The 20,285-nt window shown below is 37.1% G+C and overlaps 1 protein-coding gene across 10 annotated transcripts in view; it reads right to left on the bottom strand.

The window, feature by feature from the left end:
• The window catches only part of ABI2 (abl interactor 2), a 73,410-nt gene that overhangs the window by 39,588 nt on the left and 13,537 nt on the right, over positions 1-20,285 (bottom strand). For all 10 annotated transcript variants that reach the window (XM_075756456.1, XM_075756461.1, XM_075756460.1 and 7 more), the window contains exon 2: positions 3,834-4,001. In XM_075756456.1, the coding sequence (XP_075612571.1) occupies positions 3,834-4,001 (168 nt within the window). The remainder of the gene's footprint in view (positions 1-3,833; positions 4,002-20,285) is intronic.

A 20,285-nucleotide genomic window follows, 5' to 3' on the forward strand; every position in this document is an offset into this window, starting at 1 on the left:
ATTCTAATTTAAATTTATCAATGTATTGTCAGTCTGTTACTCCGGGCTTTTAAAATTCAGTTTAAAAAAAAAAACCTTAGAAGAAAACTTTGCTTAATCGTGTTGCTGGGCTTTTATTTTTTTGAGATCTAATTTGATGGAATTTAAACAAACTAATTGCAAATTACCTTGAAATCCAGATTATTACTTTAAAATGAGTAACTGTCTAATTTTGACATGTTAGAAATGTGACATTAATTGCCTCAACTCAAGTTGTGTGTAATTTATACACAAAGGAAGAGGTCATAATGATACAAAAATGCTGAAAAGCTACTTGCTCCATAAATGGGTAATATATACTGTGAAAAATTAGACTTGCATTACCATTTTTGAAAGAGTTTGGCTATTCTTGTAACTTGAAAGAATAGGACAACTGAAAACGGTTACAAGCCTTTACTGACTTATCAATGGAAGGTCCAAGTGAACTTCCCTGCAGAGACCAACCAGCGCACACATGCTGCTACGCTTCAGCTAAGCAACACATGCTGACTACAGAGAAGTTCAAGTCTGCAGTCTATTCAATACCTACTCTCACAGTTGCTATCACGGGAGTCAGATTCTGTAAGAGGATGAAGCAGATTTCTCCATCATGCATTGCCATTGGAGATAACTCATCACTATCACTCATCTTTGTGATAACATGCTTGTTTATATAAATAGCAGCAGAGTTTTAAAGATGACCTTGCTAACTAAGAGTATTCTGTAACTAAACCAGAAAAAAGTATTTCTCATCATACAAAATATTAAAACCTGAAATCTGCCAGATTGATTTAAAGGATTCGGATGTTAGCAACACTTCACAGTGTCTGCTAACTTCAAAACTTTAACACAATTTTTTAAACAAGTATAAATATTTATGCAGATGATCTGTATTTAGGATTTAAATTTTCAGCCAAATACAAAAAACTGCGTATCATCTAGTTCTGGACAAGGTTCAAGAAGGCAAGTAAGAATAGATTCATCAGCTTTCAGAACAAATCAAAGTAATCCTAAATTTTAAACCAGTAAGATTTAATCACTTGCATAAATACAGTTTCAATAGTAATGATTTCCTAATTCAGGACCTATATATAATCTGAAAAACCACAAATGATTAGCAACTTCCTTTTCAGCTCTTTGATTAAGTTGGCATTTAGAAGGAAACACAGAAAGTGATATAAATTGGCATTCTATCAGTGAGCAAAGAACAAGAATACTTTATCTTCTAAAGTTAGTCATGTCTCTTACAGTTTGAGCTACACTTGAACAAAACAAGCATTTTTTCAAAAGTTTTCTTACTAAGAGCCAAATGAGTTTGCTCCCTTCTTTGGAGAATGTGTGGAATTCCAAATCAGAATTAAAAGCAGGATTACACATCCATTTATCTTATTTTGCATTAGTGTTTTCTAAACTGAAATATCAATACCTACTGACCAAAGCATTGATGCAATGATGCACTGCAAGCAGATGGTAACAACCAACCTGTTTTCTGTTCTACGTTACTGACATCATTTCACGTCACACTAACTGAAATCATAACTTGGCAATGAGGTATTATACCATGAGGCTTTTAAAGTGATACTAGAAACAGTCCACTAAACGTTACACCCAACATAAAGACCAAGGAAGTCTTCTGCAGGTTAGGCTTGTTTCAGGAGAAGTATAATCCAATTTCCCAAAAAGAAATTATTCATCACACAGAAACGGTGACAAAATAAATTCATTTTTTAAAGAAAAATAACCACTGAAATTAAGACAGATAATATAAACACCTACAACATTGGTGTCATGGAATGAAGCCATTTCTGAACATAGTGAATTCAACTTTACTAAGTTCCTTGGATCAACACACTTGGTGTATGTAATGTCCAAAATTCTAATACTGCCTGCTCCTCTGATATCACTTCTTCCATGAAGATTTGGGGCGCATCCCACATATGGGTAATGCATACTCAAAAAAACCCCAAACCAAAACAAACAAAAAACCCCCAAACTTAAATTTCAATTTTACAGAGGTATTAAGAAAACCAAACCAAACCAAACTTTTTTTGGTTGTTAAGTGCAGCCTATGAATTTTGGCAGATACATCTTCAATAGGTGTTGGGCGCTGGTAATTTAGTGCTCCATTTTAAATAACTAGCCATTATGTATAAATGCCAAAGACAATCTAACCCAGCATCTCAATCTGCATAAATCTCAACTTCTCAGAAGGAAGAAAACTTAAAATGTTATGGCCCTTTCCCCAAAAAGTTAACTTACAGAAACTGTGACAAAATGAACTTTCCACATCTATAAAATGCAAAATCCAATGAACTCTGAATATTTTTATTCATATACTGTCTTTTGCTTCAGGCTCTCAAATAGTTGAAATACTTGTCAGCTGGCACTACTCTGTCAAGAAGCATATACATACAAACACAAGCACATACACATGTATATACATACACAGAGGTATATACACACATACACAGCATACATATAGCACATACACGTGCACACACACACAATCTGTGACATTTTCTGGAAAAAAAAAAAAAGAATTTACTTGTCCAGGGATTAACAAGAAGCATGTAGCAGAAGAAATCAAACTTCTCAGCCTATTTTTGAGAATGCAGTTGCATGAGATAACTGAGGCAATCTAATAGTGTACTACTACCAGAAGGAAAAATCCTCCCCACCTCTTCCTTTGCACCTGCTCTGGAATTCATCTGACACTTCAGTAAGCCAATTCAGCCCATTAAGCTAGCATAAAATTATTCACTACTTTTGCTAGTTCAAACCTCTATTAGCTTAGCAACCCTTTCAGCACCAGCAAGTTAACAGATTGGCTCAATCTGCATATTTCATACCTTACACAGCTCTTACTTTCAAACATCTTTCTAAACGCCACAATATTCTTTATTTTAATTTATGACATTATCACATGGAGATCAAGAAATGCTAGCAGCCAAAATGTATTGGTCAAATAAGACACAAAATATTCAGTAAGGATGCCAATCAACTCTCCAGTAACAGAAAAACAGAAAGTGCTGTATCATTGCTCTTAATTTCTCTTTTAATCCATCATTGGCATATAAACTTCCAATAAATCTATCATCCATTCTCACCTCATTCTCACAGTCAAAAGTCTCTCATCAGTGTGGTGATGGGACATGGATTCCTGATAATAGTAGCTTAATTTATTGCTGCTCAGAAAAACCTGCAAACAATGGCAAGAGTTCTGCAGCCATACACAATCTTGAAACATTAATTTTGCCTTCTGTTCATGTCATTGCAAAGTACATTTTATTAAGAAAAGCCAGGAACAAACTATTTTTGTCATCTCTGGTTTTATCATCAAATGCCAGAATTACAGCAATAGGAAAAGTAAAAAGATGACAAGTATTGTTTTCCACCATCCATTTCATATTTCTTTAATTTTAAGTGCCTGCAGCCAATAAATACCAAATACACTAAGTCACCAAATAGGAGATGGAAAGCTTAATCCATCCCTTAACATAATATTCTGATTTTTCCATTAGTGATTTTTCTGTGCTTTTCACTTATGCAGAATGAACCCTTCTCCAAACAAATTGGGCAAGAATATATTTAATCTCCTATCCTATGTAAAATGCTGACACTAACACAGATATACAATCACATAATGTGATCTGTTCCCAGAATTAACATGAGAAGAAATGCTTCCTTCTGTTTTAAATGTGACTATTTTTCTTATTCACAAAATGTCAGGTGAGAGTTTTACTTGCTGTGTAACTTCAAAAATAAAGACAGCGGGGGGTGGGGTGGGGGGTGAGGAATCAGAAAAAAAGTCTCACTTGTGAAATATGGTTGATTGAAGATTCCATGCGTCGAAGTTGGGATGCTTGGATATCCAGCATTTGGAGAACATTGTTGGCCAAAGTGTTGATCAGATAGGCTACGCTTGCTAATGACTGGGTTGTGTAGGCTTTGGTTTCTTCCAGGGCTCGCTGCTTATCTGCCGACTAAAAGCAGAAATAAAAGGTTTATTTAGTAAACTCTCTCACACAAAGATTCTTGGAATTAACTCCTTTTGCTTGTCTTTAAAGGACAAAGAATTATACAAGTGAAACTAATTCCACATCAAAGTTACCATTTTTCCTCCTTTCCCTTCATTCCACAAAAGATACTAACTTTGAATTTTAAGAGTTTCTATACTTTATAAAAGGAATTAAGCTAGTATACAACATGCTCATCTCTTCTTGAAATACTTAAAGTGCAACTTTTTGTACTGTATTTTAGCAATAAACTTCAAAAGCACTCTGAGGTACTTTCGTTCTTCTAAACTTCATACTATTTAGAACTATTTAGTTGTTCTGAACTTTGTACTTCAATTAGATCTCATAACAGCCTACAAGGATGTGCCAAATACCATATTCTTCATCTCTCCCAATTATTTAGACCTAATTAAATCCACAAATTGTCATTCACAGTGAATGAACTATAATTACTCCCTTAAAATGGTAGCCGAATAAAAAGTGAGATAAATCATTTTTAAAAAGAACAAGTCCATGTTTTCTTTTTAAACACATTTTGTGCTTTTTCACATTGTCAGTATTTTCTTCTATGAAGAATGTGTGATCCATTTTTCTAGTATCAGAGCACTTAAAAATATTTAGGCTATCAAGCCAGGAGACATCCATTAGAAGTTTAAAAACATACATACATTTCAAACAATATTAAAAATAAAAAGCTATGAATCTACTTGTCAGGGTTCTGTGTTTCTCCTTGAATAATAGTTAACATCACTAAGATCTAATTTGGTACAAAGAATACAGATTAAAGCACTGGTAAAACATACAAATAAGATGCTAAGAAACTTTGCAGTTTCCAAGGCTTTGGCATACACTGAATTTCACTTTTAGGTGAAATTCAGCCACCTCACAGACTGATGGTGCTGTTTCTAAAGCAACAGTTGACAAGCGTTCTCTACTCCCACCTGCCATTATAATACTATATTTCATAATTTCCTTTCCTTTATATATTATTCACAGAGGCTGGCTATCAAGATTCAAGAAATGTGCTTTCATTAGAGGGAGAATATAAAGTCATTCCATATTTTTCAGCACAAGCTGAATCTACCATCCATTTTATTATATGTACTTTGGGAAACACTAAAGTAAGCATATCTCTATTTCAGGAAAATAATTCTTACAGCCCAAGATATTTCCTAACACCTTGTAGTAAGACTCTTAAAAGAACACTGCTAGTTTTCAAGAAAAAAAACAACAAATAGAAAACAACAACAACAAAACAACCACACATGTAAACACAGACACAGGACTTCAATTAAATGCTCTCACAAAAGATATTCAATACTTTTTCTTTCCTGGCAACCTCTCCTGTGTCCACAAACAACAACAGAAACTTGGTTGGCCTGTTAGCATCCCTTCTTCATGCAGGCCACACTGGTACTACTTCCTAGTCTACTTCTAGAAAGGAGGAGAGAAACAGTTGCTGTTCAGCCGTGCAAGAGCTTCCACCATGGTGCAGGAGGGGAGGAACGCTGTAAAAGGTAAGCATTCTTGCCTGGCTGTTTCTTTCCCATGCAGCTGACAAAACCAGACTCAGCAGCAGAAAGAACTGAAAATTTTGGGAGACAGCTTCTCAGGGCACAATATGATGATGTTCCCCTACAGAGTACACTTGTAAAGACTGCCTTATATCCAGCTATAAAGAAGTTAGATAAATGCTATCCCCAGACCCCATTTAAGAACTCATTACTTTTAGCCAGCTGGATAGCATGTCTTTCATATAAAAGAGCTCCAAACTTAGCTTAAGCACTCCCAAATGAAGGAATACAGAGCTCTTTGCCTCTACTCTCACACTGTTGGCTTATAAATGCACTCTTTCTTTCCCTCTCCCTACTCATAACCTCAGCGCAGTCTGCAGACATACCTACCACTGAACATTTTCAAACAATTTCTGAATGGCAATAATAAAAATAACCAGAAGCTTGTCAGTTTTGCTCTGCAGCTGCTGAGAAAGTCTATTTATAGAAGCAGAAACTGCTGATTTACATTAGCACACTGTACATCCAGAATAGCTGAGTAGAAGCCAGCAAACACAATATTTTTTCATTAATAGCCAAAGTGTTTGAGAACAAAAGGAAAACAATCTATCATTTTAGAAATTATGAGCCTCTGCTATGGTTTTACTGCTTAAAGAAGCACAAATATGGGTATGTGTTCAGAGCTAGTCCTTCCACTGATGTAACCTAATAGCTAAATTCAAGTCACCCTCATTCACACCAGTTCAAACCAAGAAGAAACTAGCTTCTCAATGTTCAAACACAATACAAATTTCATAAAACAACAATCCTATAAACACATTTGGAACTGTTATTAGCACAAACCCCCTTCTGAATGAAGGTCTAGTTTATGTATTTGGCTGATAACCTGAATAACTGTGATTGGCTCTGCATGCCTTTATGCAGAGCCCAAAATTCTGGGAGCAAACTCTACTCATGCTTGGCACAGCAAAAATAAAATTTGAACTTTCTCCCTGTATACTGAAAGACGCCAAATGTGTTGTATTTTCAAATTAAAATGACTATTTGAACCTACTTATTGTCAAGACATTTCACAACAACAACAAAAAATTCATTAATGACAGCATTTTAAAACAATCACGTTTACTCTAAACACTTTCAAGAGATGAAACCTTGGGTCTCACACAACAACTAGGAAAAACAGTCCAGAATACTTATAGCAAATCTGAAGTTCCCCAGTGGAGATGTAATACTAAATGTCAGTTAAAATTTGACTTGAAATAGTAAGTTGTGTTTAGTATGAAATCTAATTTTTAATTTGGAAAGTAAATTTCCAGAGGTGGTATCTTATCATATGCTCCTATGTAACAAGCTCCCCATGTATACTCCCAAAGGATTACAGCTGCTGCCATGTTCAAACCTAGCAAAATATTTAGACAACTAAATGGTATGCTGATAACTATCTGAGTATGTAACTATGTAACTAAAGGAATTTCTGTAAATAAAATAACGATTTCAAGTTATCAATAAACCAAATTCAAAACATAACCCTCATCTCATACTCTGTTCTTCAGAACACCAAAATACTAGCCAATATGCTTCATACCTCACTGTAAAGGCATGAAAAAAGTTATTTCAATATCCATACTTCCCAAAATGCTCTAGTCAAAGACAGAAATACTCATCTGGCCCTAATCAAACTGATAGCGTCTCTACAGTAGTTTCAGTAACCTATGGAATACTGTTTCTATGTAGAATATTCAAAACAAGAGACACATATTCTGCTGTTCATCATAACAAAATGAAGACTCATTACCATGAATATTTAAGGATATTAACCAGAGTCCTTGAAGCTCTTCAGTTCTCAAACATTGCAGTCAGCATGGTCAAGAACTGGTAGCAAGTATGTTTTCAGTGCCCTGACCTAAATTAAATGCCATAAAACAGACCATTGAGTATCTCTCCATTTTAAAGTTTTTAAATATCTTTAATCTAGCACTCACGCACATAAAATTCTGCATACTTATAAAAATTGGACATCATAATGGCTATACACACACCACTCTTAGGGAAGCAATGCTTCCAACTGTTGGATCAGTCTGACCTGTACTTTTTTTTTTTTTTTAATGTATATGACATTTAAGAAATCAAAGCCATTGTTTGACAAGTCTTCCAGAACACTGCCAACATAGGTGGCCTCTCATTCCCAGTCTTAACACATCCATTCAGTTGTGACAGTACTGTATTTGTAGGGCTGCATGGTGGACTGAGTACCTAATCTAGTTTACAAATAACCTAAGAAACAAATGGATATTTTAAACTCCAATCAATTCCATTACCTTCCCTGCAATGCAAACATGCAAACACTTGCCCTAGCAAAACTAAGTAGATGTCACAAAAAGAGCAAACCATGTTTACTGAATTATGGTTTGAGCAACTAATTGTGATATTATGGTGACTCAGGTTCTAGTTTCATCAGCAGTACTTGTGGAAGTAGAGGTCCCCAACACAAACTGCACACTCCCTTTGCTGTAGTGAATTAGACCAGGAGGTGAGTCCCAAATGAAAATTATCTGATCCATACAGCAAATTATGAGTTTTCCTGTATCCAAACTACTGCATAGCCACAGAAGCACAAGGAAGCACACAATCAAGAATAAAGAGGGAAGAACTATCCAGAGTTGCTCTGCTTGCTAGAGAAAAGGAACAAGTGCTGGAAAGTAGACATCGCTGCAGTTTTGCCAGCCCTCCACTACTTATAATGTTTTCTCTCAAGACCTGTGCACAGTGCCTCATTTGTTTCCCTTAATATTTTTCCATTAACTGTGTTAAGAATGCTGCTGCGCCTCCACCTCTTCCAGCTTTGACTTTTCAAACAATGTTAAGACAATACTTAAGCATCACAGCTGGATCATCTTCACAGCCTTTAAAAGATAAAATTTTTTGATCATTGATACCTTCTGTGCCCATGTTATCCAATTTGCATGCAGCAGCCTGCATCTATTCTGTTTATCATTTTTTTCGCCACACAATGAACACATCAGGTGGTCCATGCCGAGTCACGAAGCAGCATCCTTTTCTCCTGCTCTCAGCGGTAAGTGAGAGCACCATTTTAATTCACCACAGAGAGCTCATCTGATGCTCCTGCCAGCCACGTATGGGGTGAGGATGGTGTCAGCTACTAACGGGAGAGGCAACCTTTGCTGCAGCAGGAAGTGGTACCTCATGCACCTAGACACAGCAGCAGCCACTGAGAATATTTTCCATTTGTAGGAAGCACCCCCTACTAAAACAGTTGTTTTGCCTCCTTCAGAAAAGAAAATAAAACTATAGACTAGATAGAAATATTTCCAGGATGGATCCAGTCTGAGAGTTACAACATAGACTACTCTATATAAAGGTGGGGGTTTTAGATAAATGGAGAAGATCAAAGTCATTCAAGTCAGGTATGAATGCACAGACTTCAAATTCAGTCAGAAAAGGCATGTATTACATACACAGTGCAATAGTATGTGCTTGTTTTCAGAGAGTTTCCACTTCCACATCCCAGTCCAAACAAAGATGGACACTAAGTCTAACACAGCTCAGGAATGATAATTCAAATGTTCACCTGAAAGTATTTCTCATTTTTATATTAGATTGTATAACCCAAATTGCGAACATTGGAAAGGATGTGGAAATCAACCTGCACTAAGTGGAAAGATGACTACTTTTCATGTCAGGATGCAGAGCCTAGGCATGGTTTTTTCTAGTCACTCTGGAAGTACTATTTGCATAGCACAATTACATTACCAGATATGAATAAGAAATGGCCTGGAGTGCTGCCTATGTAAGATATCCTTTTACTTTAGGAATTAAACCTCTCAATTTTTTTTTTTCCTGCCTAGGGAAATACAAACTTTTGTATTTGTACAAACCATATAAAAACAAGTTACAAAGAAGAAAAAAACTATATTGAATGGAAAGTGTGGGGCAGATGAGTGAATAAAACATGCAGTAAGGTATGTAAAGTGCCAAAATAATTTGGCTATATAAATGGTAAAAGGAAATCTTAACATGCACATGAAACACAAAAAGAAGGGCTAGAAAGGAACCAAGAATTTAATGCATTCTCGCACCCCAAGTGAAATCAGCCAGAACACAGCGATGGTCTGTTATGCCACTGTTAAGAACTTGAACAATTTTGTACACAAAGCTATTAATGCAGAAAGAAATTCTACAAGGAAACAAATGATGGAGACAACATGAGCACTATAGTAAGATTTACAGAATATCAGCCCAACTAGATGAAAGAAGAAATACTACAAAATGCTACAAATTAGACAAAAAGTAAAGACTTCAAAGACTGCAACATGTTAAAAAAAGAAAAATACAGCTCTCATGAATTGGAAAGAGCTAATTAAGAGAGGTCTGAAAGTGGTACATGAAGCACTAACGCTGCTGGTGGTTTACTTGGTTATTGCAGCTAGGTTTTACTGCTCTACTTCTAAAAAAAAAATTATTATTTAACCACTAGTCATCATCAACTTGGAAGTGCAAAGTTTTCAGTTGGGCTAACAAACTTATACAACAAATTCTATTAGATGAGCCAAAAAATCTGGACCTATGAGTTAATAAAGAAATTGTGTTTCTTATTACTGAAGATTAACACAAGTTGTTGGCTTTCATACAAATACGACAAAAAGAAAAAAAATCTTCCAAGATTAATACTTAGTGTTGAATTGAGGGGGGGGAAGTTTTTCATTCCTGAGCCTGCTATCACTCACAACTAGCCTAAACCTAAAAACTCTCAGAAAAAAAGTGTTCTGAATGGAAAAATCTCAATTCATACACAAATCAACTCTTTGGCATACAATGCGTTTATGCAGTAATATTTAGGTGTCAAAGTGGAAGCTGAGGTTAAACAGTTTGACACAGGACTAACTACACTGAAAGGTGTGTCCAGAATCTAATAATAATTTCCTGAACATATACAGCATCTCTTGCTATTGCTCAAAACAGTATCGTTTAGTGAAACAAAACTCATATTTAATATATGTGACAAAAAAGTAACAGTGAAATTTTAAGAATGAGACAGAAGATCAGTTTCATTTAATCAATATAACAGTTGTTTCTTTTGATTACTTTTAATACAAAACCAACCAGGCATTTGTCCTAAGACAAACAAGCAAAACCCCTCAGGTTTCTGTTGAAGTTGCATCAGCTTAAGAAGCCTCAAGAACAAAAGCTGCATGCCACAGAGTTCAACAAGCTTGCATTACTCTCTACAAAATGTGCCCAACTGCAATACTGACAAAGCACACTTCAGTTTTCCTGTGAAAAAATAGAAGATTGAGCTCTTATATCATCCTTTCCATTTTAATTGTTGCTGAATTCCTTGAAGTTACTGAAAGCTTCATACATAATTAAATATTTTACACACATTTATTCAACTGCACAGATGGTATTTGCTTAGCCCATCCAAGTGCTTTCTGAGGTCCTTTCATAAGCTAGAAAAAATGATTGAGAAGAAAACTGAGCATCGTTAATCCAATAATTATGCCAAAATCGTGCCAAAAAGTTACATAACTGCCAGTGAAAAATACAATCACTTTCTGTTTTAACAAGCTACCTCATTAAATGCTTACTTGCTAAAGAATACCTATTACTCCTTCACTACCAGAACCACTCATTCTCAGCATAAAAAACATATACCATACAATTCACAAGTAGCTGGTCTATAACATGCAGGTGAAACAAGCATGAAAAAGCAGAAGCAATCACTGACATGTTACAACAGAAGGAAATGAGATCTCCCAGAGCTCCTGAAAAAATAAATGCCATAGAACTACCAGAAAACCTCAAAATTTCCCCTTCAGATGTGCAGGAAGATGCAAGTATTCTATTAGTATGCTGAACACAGGAGGAAACCCGGTCTACCTGTTCTTTATTATAACCAGGGCTCCAAAGTACTTGGAGCGGGGGTAGATTTTTTTTTTTTTTGTTCCCTGTCGATTTTAATACTGTAATATCTAAACTATTAATCTCTATGTGTAAACATTTTTATCTACATAATTGCTTATTCATGTAATTATTGCTGTTATTATTTTAGGAAGAGGGAGGGCTAGCTTGATCGCTTTGTGACCCTACTCAAATGTATACACATTTATTTTAAAATCAAGAAAAGATGGTAGTCATCTTGCCCATTTATATATACTCTATACCCTAAACAGTATGAATTAATCAAATGTTAAGAAACGTAAGTAAAGAACATTTTAGAAATGAAAGGGAAATGCTTCTTCACGCATACCCTTCCACAAACGCACTGATAAGTTCTCTGACAACTTTATATTATTCTGTATCCAAAATAATACAGAAGCAGCAAGATGTACTGAGACCATGCAACAAGGGAAGCAAGAAGATTAATGGCACTGGTAATTCCACATACAACTTAGTAGAAATGGTACCTCTAGACTTTGGAGATAGAATATTTTTACTTCACAATAATTTTAACATGATCTTATCTGGACAGCTAACTATAATTAAAGTAACATGCTTGACAACTATGTCCCATCTGTGAAGAATGGACCATGTTAGTCTCCTAGTGGCATGACTCCTTTTTAATGCGTACACTACTCTCCGAAGTGACAATACACAATGCAAGAGTCAGCTCTACAATGACACTTGAGTTGTTGGTGGACCATCCAGGCACAGACGGACGTTACAGTCAAGCACCTAATCCATCCCACCTTACAAACATCTGTGAAAATGAATAGCAAATTTTTTCACAATTGCATTCAATGTCTCTATTCATCATCTAAATGAAAGCATTTAACTTGCTGTTTACACAAAGTGCTTTTAAAATTTAAATACCTTTAAATGTGAAGTTACTGAAGTAAACTCTTCTGAATACAAGTCAAAGAAATGGGATTAGGAGTACTCTCATCGTACTATGAATTCTGTATATTCTAAATCTAATCAAACGCATCACCTTTTGAGCTGAGATCACATGGTAATCTAATCGCAGCACCTGACAAAGCTGTATAAGGAACTTTGGCATTTAGGCCAAACAATCATTACAGAAGATACCAGTTTTAGAATTAAGAATGCATAAGAACTATCATTAGATTTTATAATTCAAACAACATTCAAAGAGCAAGCAATAAATGTGATATTTAAAAAAGAAAAGCCACTTCCAAATGCAAGGTTAATTGCATTCATCATATTCCACTGATATGCATATAAATATAAATAAGGTTATTTCCATTTTTATAATTAAATTATGATAATTTAGCTTAATTTATCTGCATACTAATAACAGGCATGCTAGCTGAGGAATATACTCTTAGTATTCATATTTTTGTAAAGTCTTTTACATCAGGTTGTTCTGTTTTTCAGATTACTACAAAACTGTAATGATGCACTAAATGTCACTAGAATTTCTTGATCATAAGTGTGCCTTCTTAATTTTTAAGCCAGCTGAAACTTAGCATCAATAATCTGCTGCAGTCAATATCAGGTCATCTGCATTAAGTTGAAGTCTTTTGGTTTTGCTGCAGTTGATTCATTTGATCTTTTCATTTCTATACTGAGCCTCAAAATATAGGTTTGATTAACAGCTAGGAAAATTACCTTTAAAAAAAAATATACACAAAACCTAACCTCCTAAATGGAAAAACAGCTTTTTCAAATAGATAATGCATTCAAGGTTGTCAGTGAGGGCAAAACTAACTCACTGGTTTGAAATCTATGACAGGAATATCAGTCTATTGCACCCAAAAGACAACGATAACAAATGATAGCTGTGGACAAGCAAGCTTCCCTGACTTTTAATCACTTGCATCACTGTCTTCATGCTGCCAGCATCATGGCAACAAATCTGTCATCTGTTTCCCTTAACCATCACCAGGATCAAACTTAGTATTTATTTCCATACATTCACAAGCACAGACAACCAATTTTCACATGCAAATGTCCTGCTTTTCTGAAAGTAGAGCCAATGTCCTGTTTATGAAAAAAACAAACAAACAAACAAAAAAACCCAACCCAAACCAGGGCACACTGCATTCACATAAACCTACTCAACAACACTGTAATAAAGTTTGTCCAACACATAAATAATATAGTTTAAAATGATATATCATAAGAAACTGAACAGCATGATAGCATCCAAATGTATTTGCATCTGAAATGTAGTTAACATGTAGTTGTATTAACAGTTGTATGTACAGCATCAAATGTAGCTCTTGCTTGAGAAGCAAGTAGCAGTGAGAGAAACCCATTCCCCATGTGCACTGCTCATTCCGTTAATCAATGCAGGCTTCACCTTACTCCGTTAGTTCTTCTGCACTAACACAGCTGAGAGAAGTGGATCATTTTCTAGTTCATACAACATAGTTACTATAGAGTTCGAAATACAAGGCCAATTTTGGCTTTAATACCAGTACAAAAATCAACATATTTGTGGCCAAGACTATGCCATAAGAGACTACGCCAATACCAATGTGATGAACAAAGAACCTCAGAAACAGCAAAGATCCACAGGCTTAACTCTATCATCTCATGTATTTGCTGTTCTACAATTCTTCATTCACCAATGCTTTAGTGTGCAGAATTTTCACTGAGCGTACAAGTAAAAATCATTGATTAATTCAATTCAACTCAAATTTGATTTTACAGCTACTTGATAAAAATAAAACCAGTCATAGCATTTGCAAGTTACTTTTCAGATGCAAAGTGGCCTTGAGAAGTTAGAACAAATTACAATCATCTAGTAATTACATTCTGCTGTACAAAAAAATGTTATTTGCACCGATTGTTTTCTCCTTAGCAATATGAGATGAACACAATTTATCTCTCTCAAGAAATCTGACAAAATCTACCATTTCTAAGAAAGGATGTCTATTTCAGCTTCCCAAAAGACTATCCAGTCACAGGGGTTTATGTAACATCTGAGTTATTTCCCAACTTCGCCAGTTTCTTTGTTCCACTAAATTCTCAATTCAATTCATTACATAGCAATGACTGAGGCCAAATAATGGTTTTAATTTAGAATCACAGACAGAGTTATCTGTGGCAGTAGAAGCAGGTTCTGCTTCCAAGTGTCCACTGCCAGACATTACAATCTCATAGCTAAGTAGGACGCGCAGCCACGTCATCCACCATCACAGTTTATAGCCTAATGTACTAATGTAATTAGTCAGATGGCAGGACAGCTTGTAATTGCCAGAGCGTAACTGCAGTGTATAAGGGGAAGATATACACCCTATTCAGCCAATAGCTCCTAAAAGGGAGGCAGGCAAATGTGAGGATGACACCCACATCAGTTACCACTGCCACATCAGGCTGCCATTGAGCTGTGGTGCAGAGTCTCATTTCACTAGGCACGCTAAAAAGGGGTAAGTTAGCCCAAGGAACACAAGCTGCTGGAAAGCCTTTGCTGTCTGTCCACAACAAATACAATCCTGTGATCCTCAGAACTCTTCCAACATTGTCAAGCCAACTAACACAAGTCTTTCAATTGCCATTCACTGTCCCTGCTTCCTCACATGAGCATGCCCCAAAACTTTATCATTCTAGAAGTTATTTTAACTTAGCTATCTTTGACAGCTATGACTAAAAAAAAGCTTTAAGAGAAATAAAGTCACATAGATACCAGGTAACACGAGTATGCTATTTCAAAGATAGTAGATAGAGGAAAGGGCTTAAACTAACCGGGGGCAGGAATTTCCATAATCACTCTTCCATTTCTAGGAAATAACCACACTTGGATTATACACATCCCTTCACAGTGATCAGTTAACTCTGAATTTGAAATTATTCTTACTTGGCACTTTTAAAGCTGCTGCCAATTCGGACATACTGAAAGGAACAAATTGTCTTCAGATACATGCCCACAATCTGACAAAAAAAAAACCCCTTCTTTTATTTCGTATAAAAAAGTAGAGATCAAAATAAGAAACCTTCACACAACAGTTGCAACATACAATACTCCTCTAGGAGGCAACAGAACCTTTGGCAGCATACTTGAACTCCAAAATCTAGAGATTTATGCTCAAATTAGCAGAGCTTGGGAGAGCTGCAGTGGCAGCTGATCAGCTCTAAAGCACAGAACAAAAAAAATCAGAAGCTTCCTGCATTTGTCCGTGAAAGGTTCCCCAATCTCTCCCACTTTTTGGTTTTTGGGTTTTTTTTCATTTCTAGACAAACAACAAGACAGCCTTCCTTGCCTGTTGTGGAACTACCTAAAGGCCAAAGTTTCCAGCTCCTCCAACACTACATCATCACAAATGCCAGAGTCTTATCACCCAAAATGCACATTCACACCCCATTACATGACCAGGCACAAATAGACTCTTGCCTGACTCTGAAAAATCACTACAGCCCATGCAGCTCACAGGCCTTTTTCCTTGCCCGCTTAGGAAGGGCTTGCCAGAAAGAGAGCAGAACAAAGCAGATGACAGGTTGATTTGTTCTTGATGTCCATGTTCAGCCTGCTGAAAGCTGACCTCTGTTGTACCACCCATCTGCTGAAGGTGGTCATAACACTCAATGGTACCCAGCCATAACCAAGGAACCAAGGATGAAGTCTAACTAAACAAACTATCGCATTCAACAAAAAGAAGTGAAAGTAAGTTAGTAAAAGTTCATTCTGAAAACAGCTAAGAAAAAACAGTGCTTTCTTATTCAATAGATTCGTTCCTTATGTGCCCTGAGAGCTGTATCTGCTCACTTTTCTGGCAAAGAATGTTTTTACAACCTTTTGCTCCCGTTACCATAGCACTGGACAAAACACAATATTGGCAAAGTGAGAATGGGATTCTAGCCTCTTATGCAGAGACTGTTAGAGAAACTCTAGATCTGTTCTGCACTCCTTGAGTAACTAGCAAACATTTTATAAATAAAGAAGTCATGTCCTCAAGAGAGAAGTCCCAGCCTAATTCCCAAGGGTAGACTGCTAGAAATAAGGACTTTTCAGAAGTTTATCAGTTTTGTTCATATTTATAATAGAGTTGTCAACACAAAAACCAGAAGGTTGCAGAAGGCTTTTCATTTCAACTAGACTCAAACTTTGCTATGCTGTTACAATTAAGAATCTCAGAAAATAAGCAGAAAAAAACCCTTTTTTCTGCAGGCACTGTAATTAGTAGTTATTTTCCTCTTCCCAGTTTAACCAGCAGTTTTGGTCTATTTTCTTCAAAATTAGAAGTAAATCTTCTGTCAATTGCTATGTAGCTCAAGAGCAAGCAGTAAAGTTGCTATATTCAACCTGCAGCATATAACTTAACACCACAGCATCAAGTTTTCTGTAATTATTTCCAGTGCGATCTGTATTTTACACACACATTTTCCTAAGCATGACCTACTTTCACACTAATTGCAGTGCTTCTTGCCCAGAAAGAGACTATTCTATGCCAGTGGCAACTCAGTTTTTTAAAGCTGTATAAGGATATTTTACATGTATAAAAGGATATGCATTTAATCTCCCATGTTAACTACACTGCAACTGTAATGCAGTCATCTCTGCACAATTTAAAGACTGTTTCTTTCTGCAAATTAGCCAATTCTTAAAAGAATTAACAAGTATCACACTGAGGTATAAAAACTAATATGCTTGATAAACAAATCCGACTTGGGCAAAGTTTTTCTCCATGTATAATAATTCTTACATTCTCCAGTCTGGAAAACACTATGATTGCATTATAGGTCACAGAGCCATTTCAGAATGTCTCTCTGACAATATGGAGAGTTCTCTGTCTGCTAAAGAAAAGCCAGAACTCAAAACACATAATCTACCAGCAGTAAGGTGGTTCTTGCCTAGCTACAAAGGATCATGGTTCAGAACATCAAGTCAGGATGAGCTTGAAGAGACTGCATTTTTCTGAAAATTCCTTCAGAACAGTATCAAGGATTTCATACAGTGAATGTTTACAACTGCTGTCTTAAAAGAAAGCATTATTACCAAAATAACAGAACTGGACACCTCAGCAGAAGTTTCTATGAATTCTACATGGTTGTTTTTACTCATTCACCCAAAGAAAGTAGATTATGTACCAAATACCTTCTTTGAATCTAGAGCATAGGAGGTTAATAAACATAAATGAACATGACTAACCCCATGACAATGACAGCAACACCAAACAAGAGTTTCTATTTCTAAAAAGTTTAAGTTCCTTTATTCTAATATTTAAATGTCAGTTGAAGATAGCACTTAACTATAACTCATATGAACACCACACAAAATTACATGCTAAGACTCTTTGAAAAACACAACTTCAGCAACACCCCAGTCAACATGCAGAAGCAAATCTCTGTGCAGGACCTTGCAGAGGCAGCAGCCAAGGACATGGTTCTATCACCTGTTGATTTCGTTGAGGGTGGAGAGGCCTTGCAGAGAGATCTGGACAGATTGGAGAACTGGGCAATCACCAACCGCATGAGGTTTAACAAGGGCAAGTGGCAGATTCTGCACCTGGGAAGGGGCAACCCTGGCTATACATACAGACTGGGTGATGGGATGCTGGAGACCAGCCATGCTGAAAGGGACTTGGGGGTCTTGGTCAACAGCAAGTTGAACATGAGTCAACAGCGTGCCCAGGCTGCCAGGAAGGCCAACTGTATCCTGGGGTGTGTCAAGCACAGCATTGCTAGCCGGTCTAGGGAAGTGATTGTCCCACTCTACACCGCGCTGGTGCGGCCTCACCTCGAGTGCTGTGTGCAGTTTTGGGTGCCACAGTACAAAAAGGACATAAAACTATTGGAGAGTGTCCAAAGGAGGGCAACAAAGATGGTGAAGGGTCTAGAGGGGAAGATGTACAAGGAGAGTCTGAAGTCCCTTGGTTTGTTCAGCCGGAGAAGAGGAGACTGAGGGGAGACCTCATCGCGGCCTACAGCTTCCTCACGAGGCAGGAGCTAAGGAGCAGGCGCTGATCTCCTCCCTCTGCTGACCAGTGATAGGACCCGAGGGAATGGAATGAAGCTACGACAGGGGAGGTTTAGGTTGGACATCAGGAAAAGGTTCTTCACTGAGAGGGTGGTCGGGCACTGGAACAGGCTCCCCAGGGAAGTGGTCAGAGCACCAAGCTTGACTGAGTTCAAGAAGCGTCTGGATAATGCTCTCAGTCATATGCTCCGATTCGGCTGGTCCTGTGTGGAGCCAGGAGTTGGACTCGATGATCCTTACTGGGTCTCTTCCAACTCAGGATATTCTATGATTCTACCTTGCAAAGAATCAGACAATCAAGTTATTTGGGATCCAACACAAGACAGAGCTCTAAACTTGACAGCAATTAGAAAATGAAAGATAAGCAGCACATACAAAGGCACAAGAAGTTCTTCCAAGTCTGTCCTGAAAAAGTTGGTTATCACAAAAGCTGAAAGGGTGTTTCAGAAAAGGACAAATGAATGACTCAGACAAGGCCTCTGAAAGTAGAACAGAGTACCTGCAATGCCCAAAAATTAGCAGGTGCCATCTTTGCACATGTATTAATCATACATGTGATTTGCCCCCTCTGCTCCACTCTCGTGAAACCCCACCTGGAGTACTGTGTCCAGCACTGCGGTCCCCAGCACAAGAAAGACATGGACCTGTTGGAGCAAGTCCAGAGGAGGGCCACAAAGATGATCAGAGGGCTGGAGCACCTCTCCTACAAAGACAGGCTGAGAGAGTTGGGGTTGTTCAGCTTGGAGAAGAGAAGGCTCTGGGGAGACCTTACTGCAGCCTTCCAGTACCTAAAGGGGCCTACAGGAAAGCTGGAGAGGGACTGTTTACAAGGCCATGGAGTGACAGGACAAGGGGTAATGGCCTTGAGCTGAAGGAAGGTAGATTTAGATCAGATATTAGGAAGACATTATTTACTGTGAGGGTGGTGAGGCATTGGAATAGGTTGCCCAGAGAAGTTGTGGATGCCCCATCCCTGGAAGTGTTTAAGGCCAGGTTGGATAAGGCTTTGGGCAACCTGGTCTAGTGGAGGGTGTCCCTGCCAATGGCAGGGGGGTTGGAACTAGATGATGTTTGAGGTCCCTTCCAACCCAAACCGCTCTATGATTCTATGTTCCAGACCTCAGCTTCCACTAAAGAACTCTTTTTTTTTACCACAAAAGCACTTGCAGGGACTATTTTAACATTATTTCCACAAAACATGTACACATTTTTTCTTTTCTCTGTCTAACGAGAGCTGGATTTCTACCAGATCCTTTTAGATTTGTTCAGATACTGATTTCTGCACACACTAGTGCTGTTCTGCCCAAGATGAGTATAAATATCCCTTAGTCACTCCTATATCAACCAAGACACATTTTTTTTAAAGCTATGGAACACCATTTTTTTTTCTCCAATCAATATTTATAGAGTGGGAAGAATTCATATTGGACAGACGAGACACCATCTGTCACAGATATCTTGGCAGAAGCTAAAAATGTACTGCTATTTTTCCCCTACAACAGCCACATCCAGAGTAGTGCAATAAAACTTAAATTCAGAACTTTCATGAAGTAAATCAATTCATTATTATCCTCACCTAACAAAATTCCTACTAATGAACTCTTTCAGATGCAATAGTCTTAAAAGTCAATTTTTACACACATTTTTCAAAGAAAAGTCATATACAGACTACAGTTGTCTCAAATAGGGAAACAATTCCTTCCTGCTATACAATCTAAATTAGGTCATGAATATTTCAGTAAAAGAGTAACTTTAACCTCGCAGTTAAGAATTATTATGCAGTTCTCCATATAGGCCTAATTTCATCATATCCAAGTACAGCAGCAATACCAGATA

Source organism: Balearica regulorum, chromosome 6 (genome assembly GCF_011004875.1).
Source record: "Balearica regulorum gibbericeps isolate bBalReg1 chromosome 6, bBalReg1.pri, whole genome shotgun sequence".
NCBI lineage: Eukaryota > Metazoa > Chordata > Aves > Gruiformes > Gruidae > Balearica > Balearica regulorum.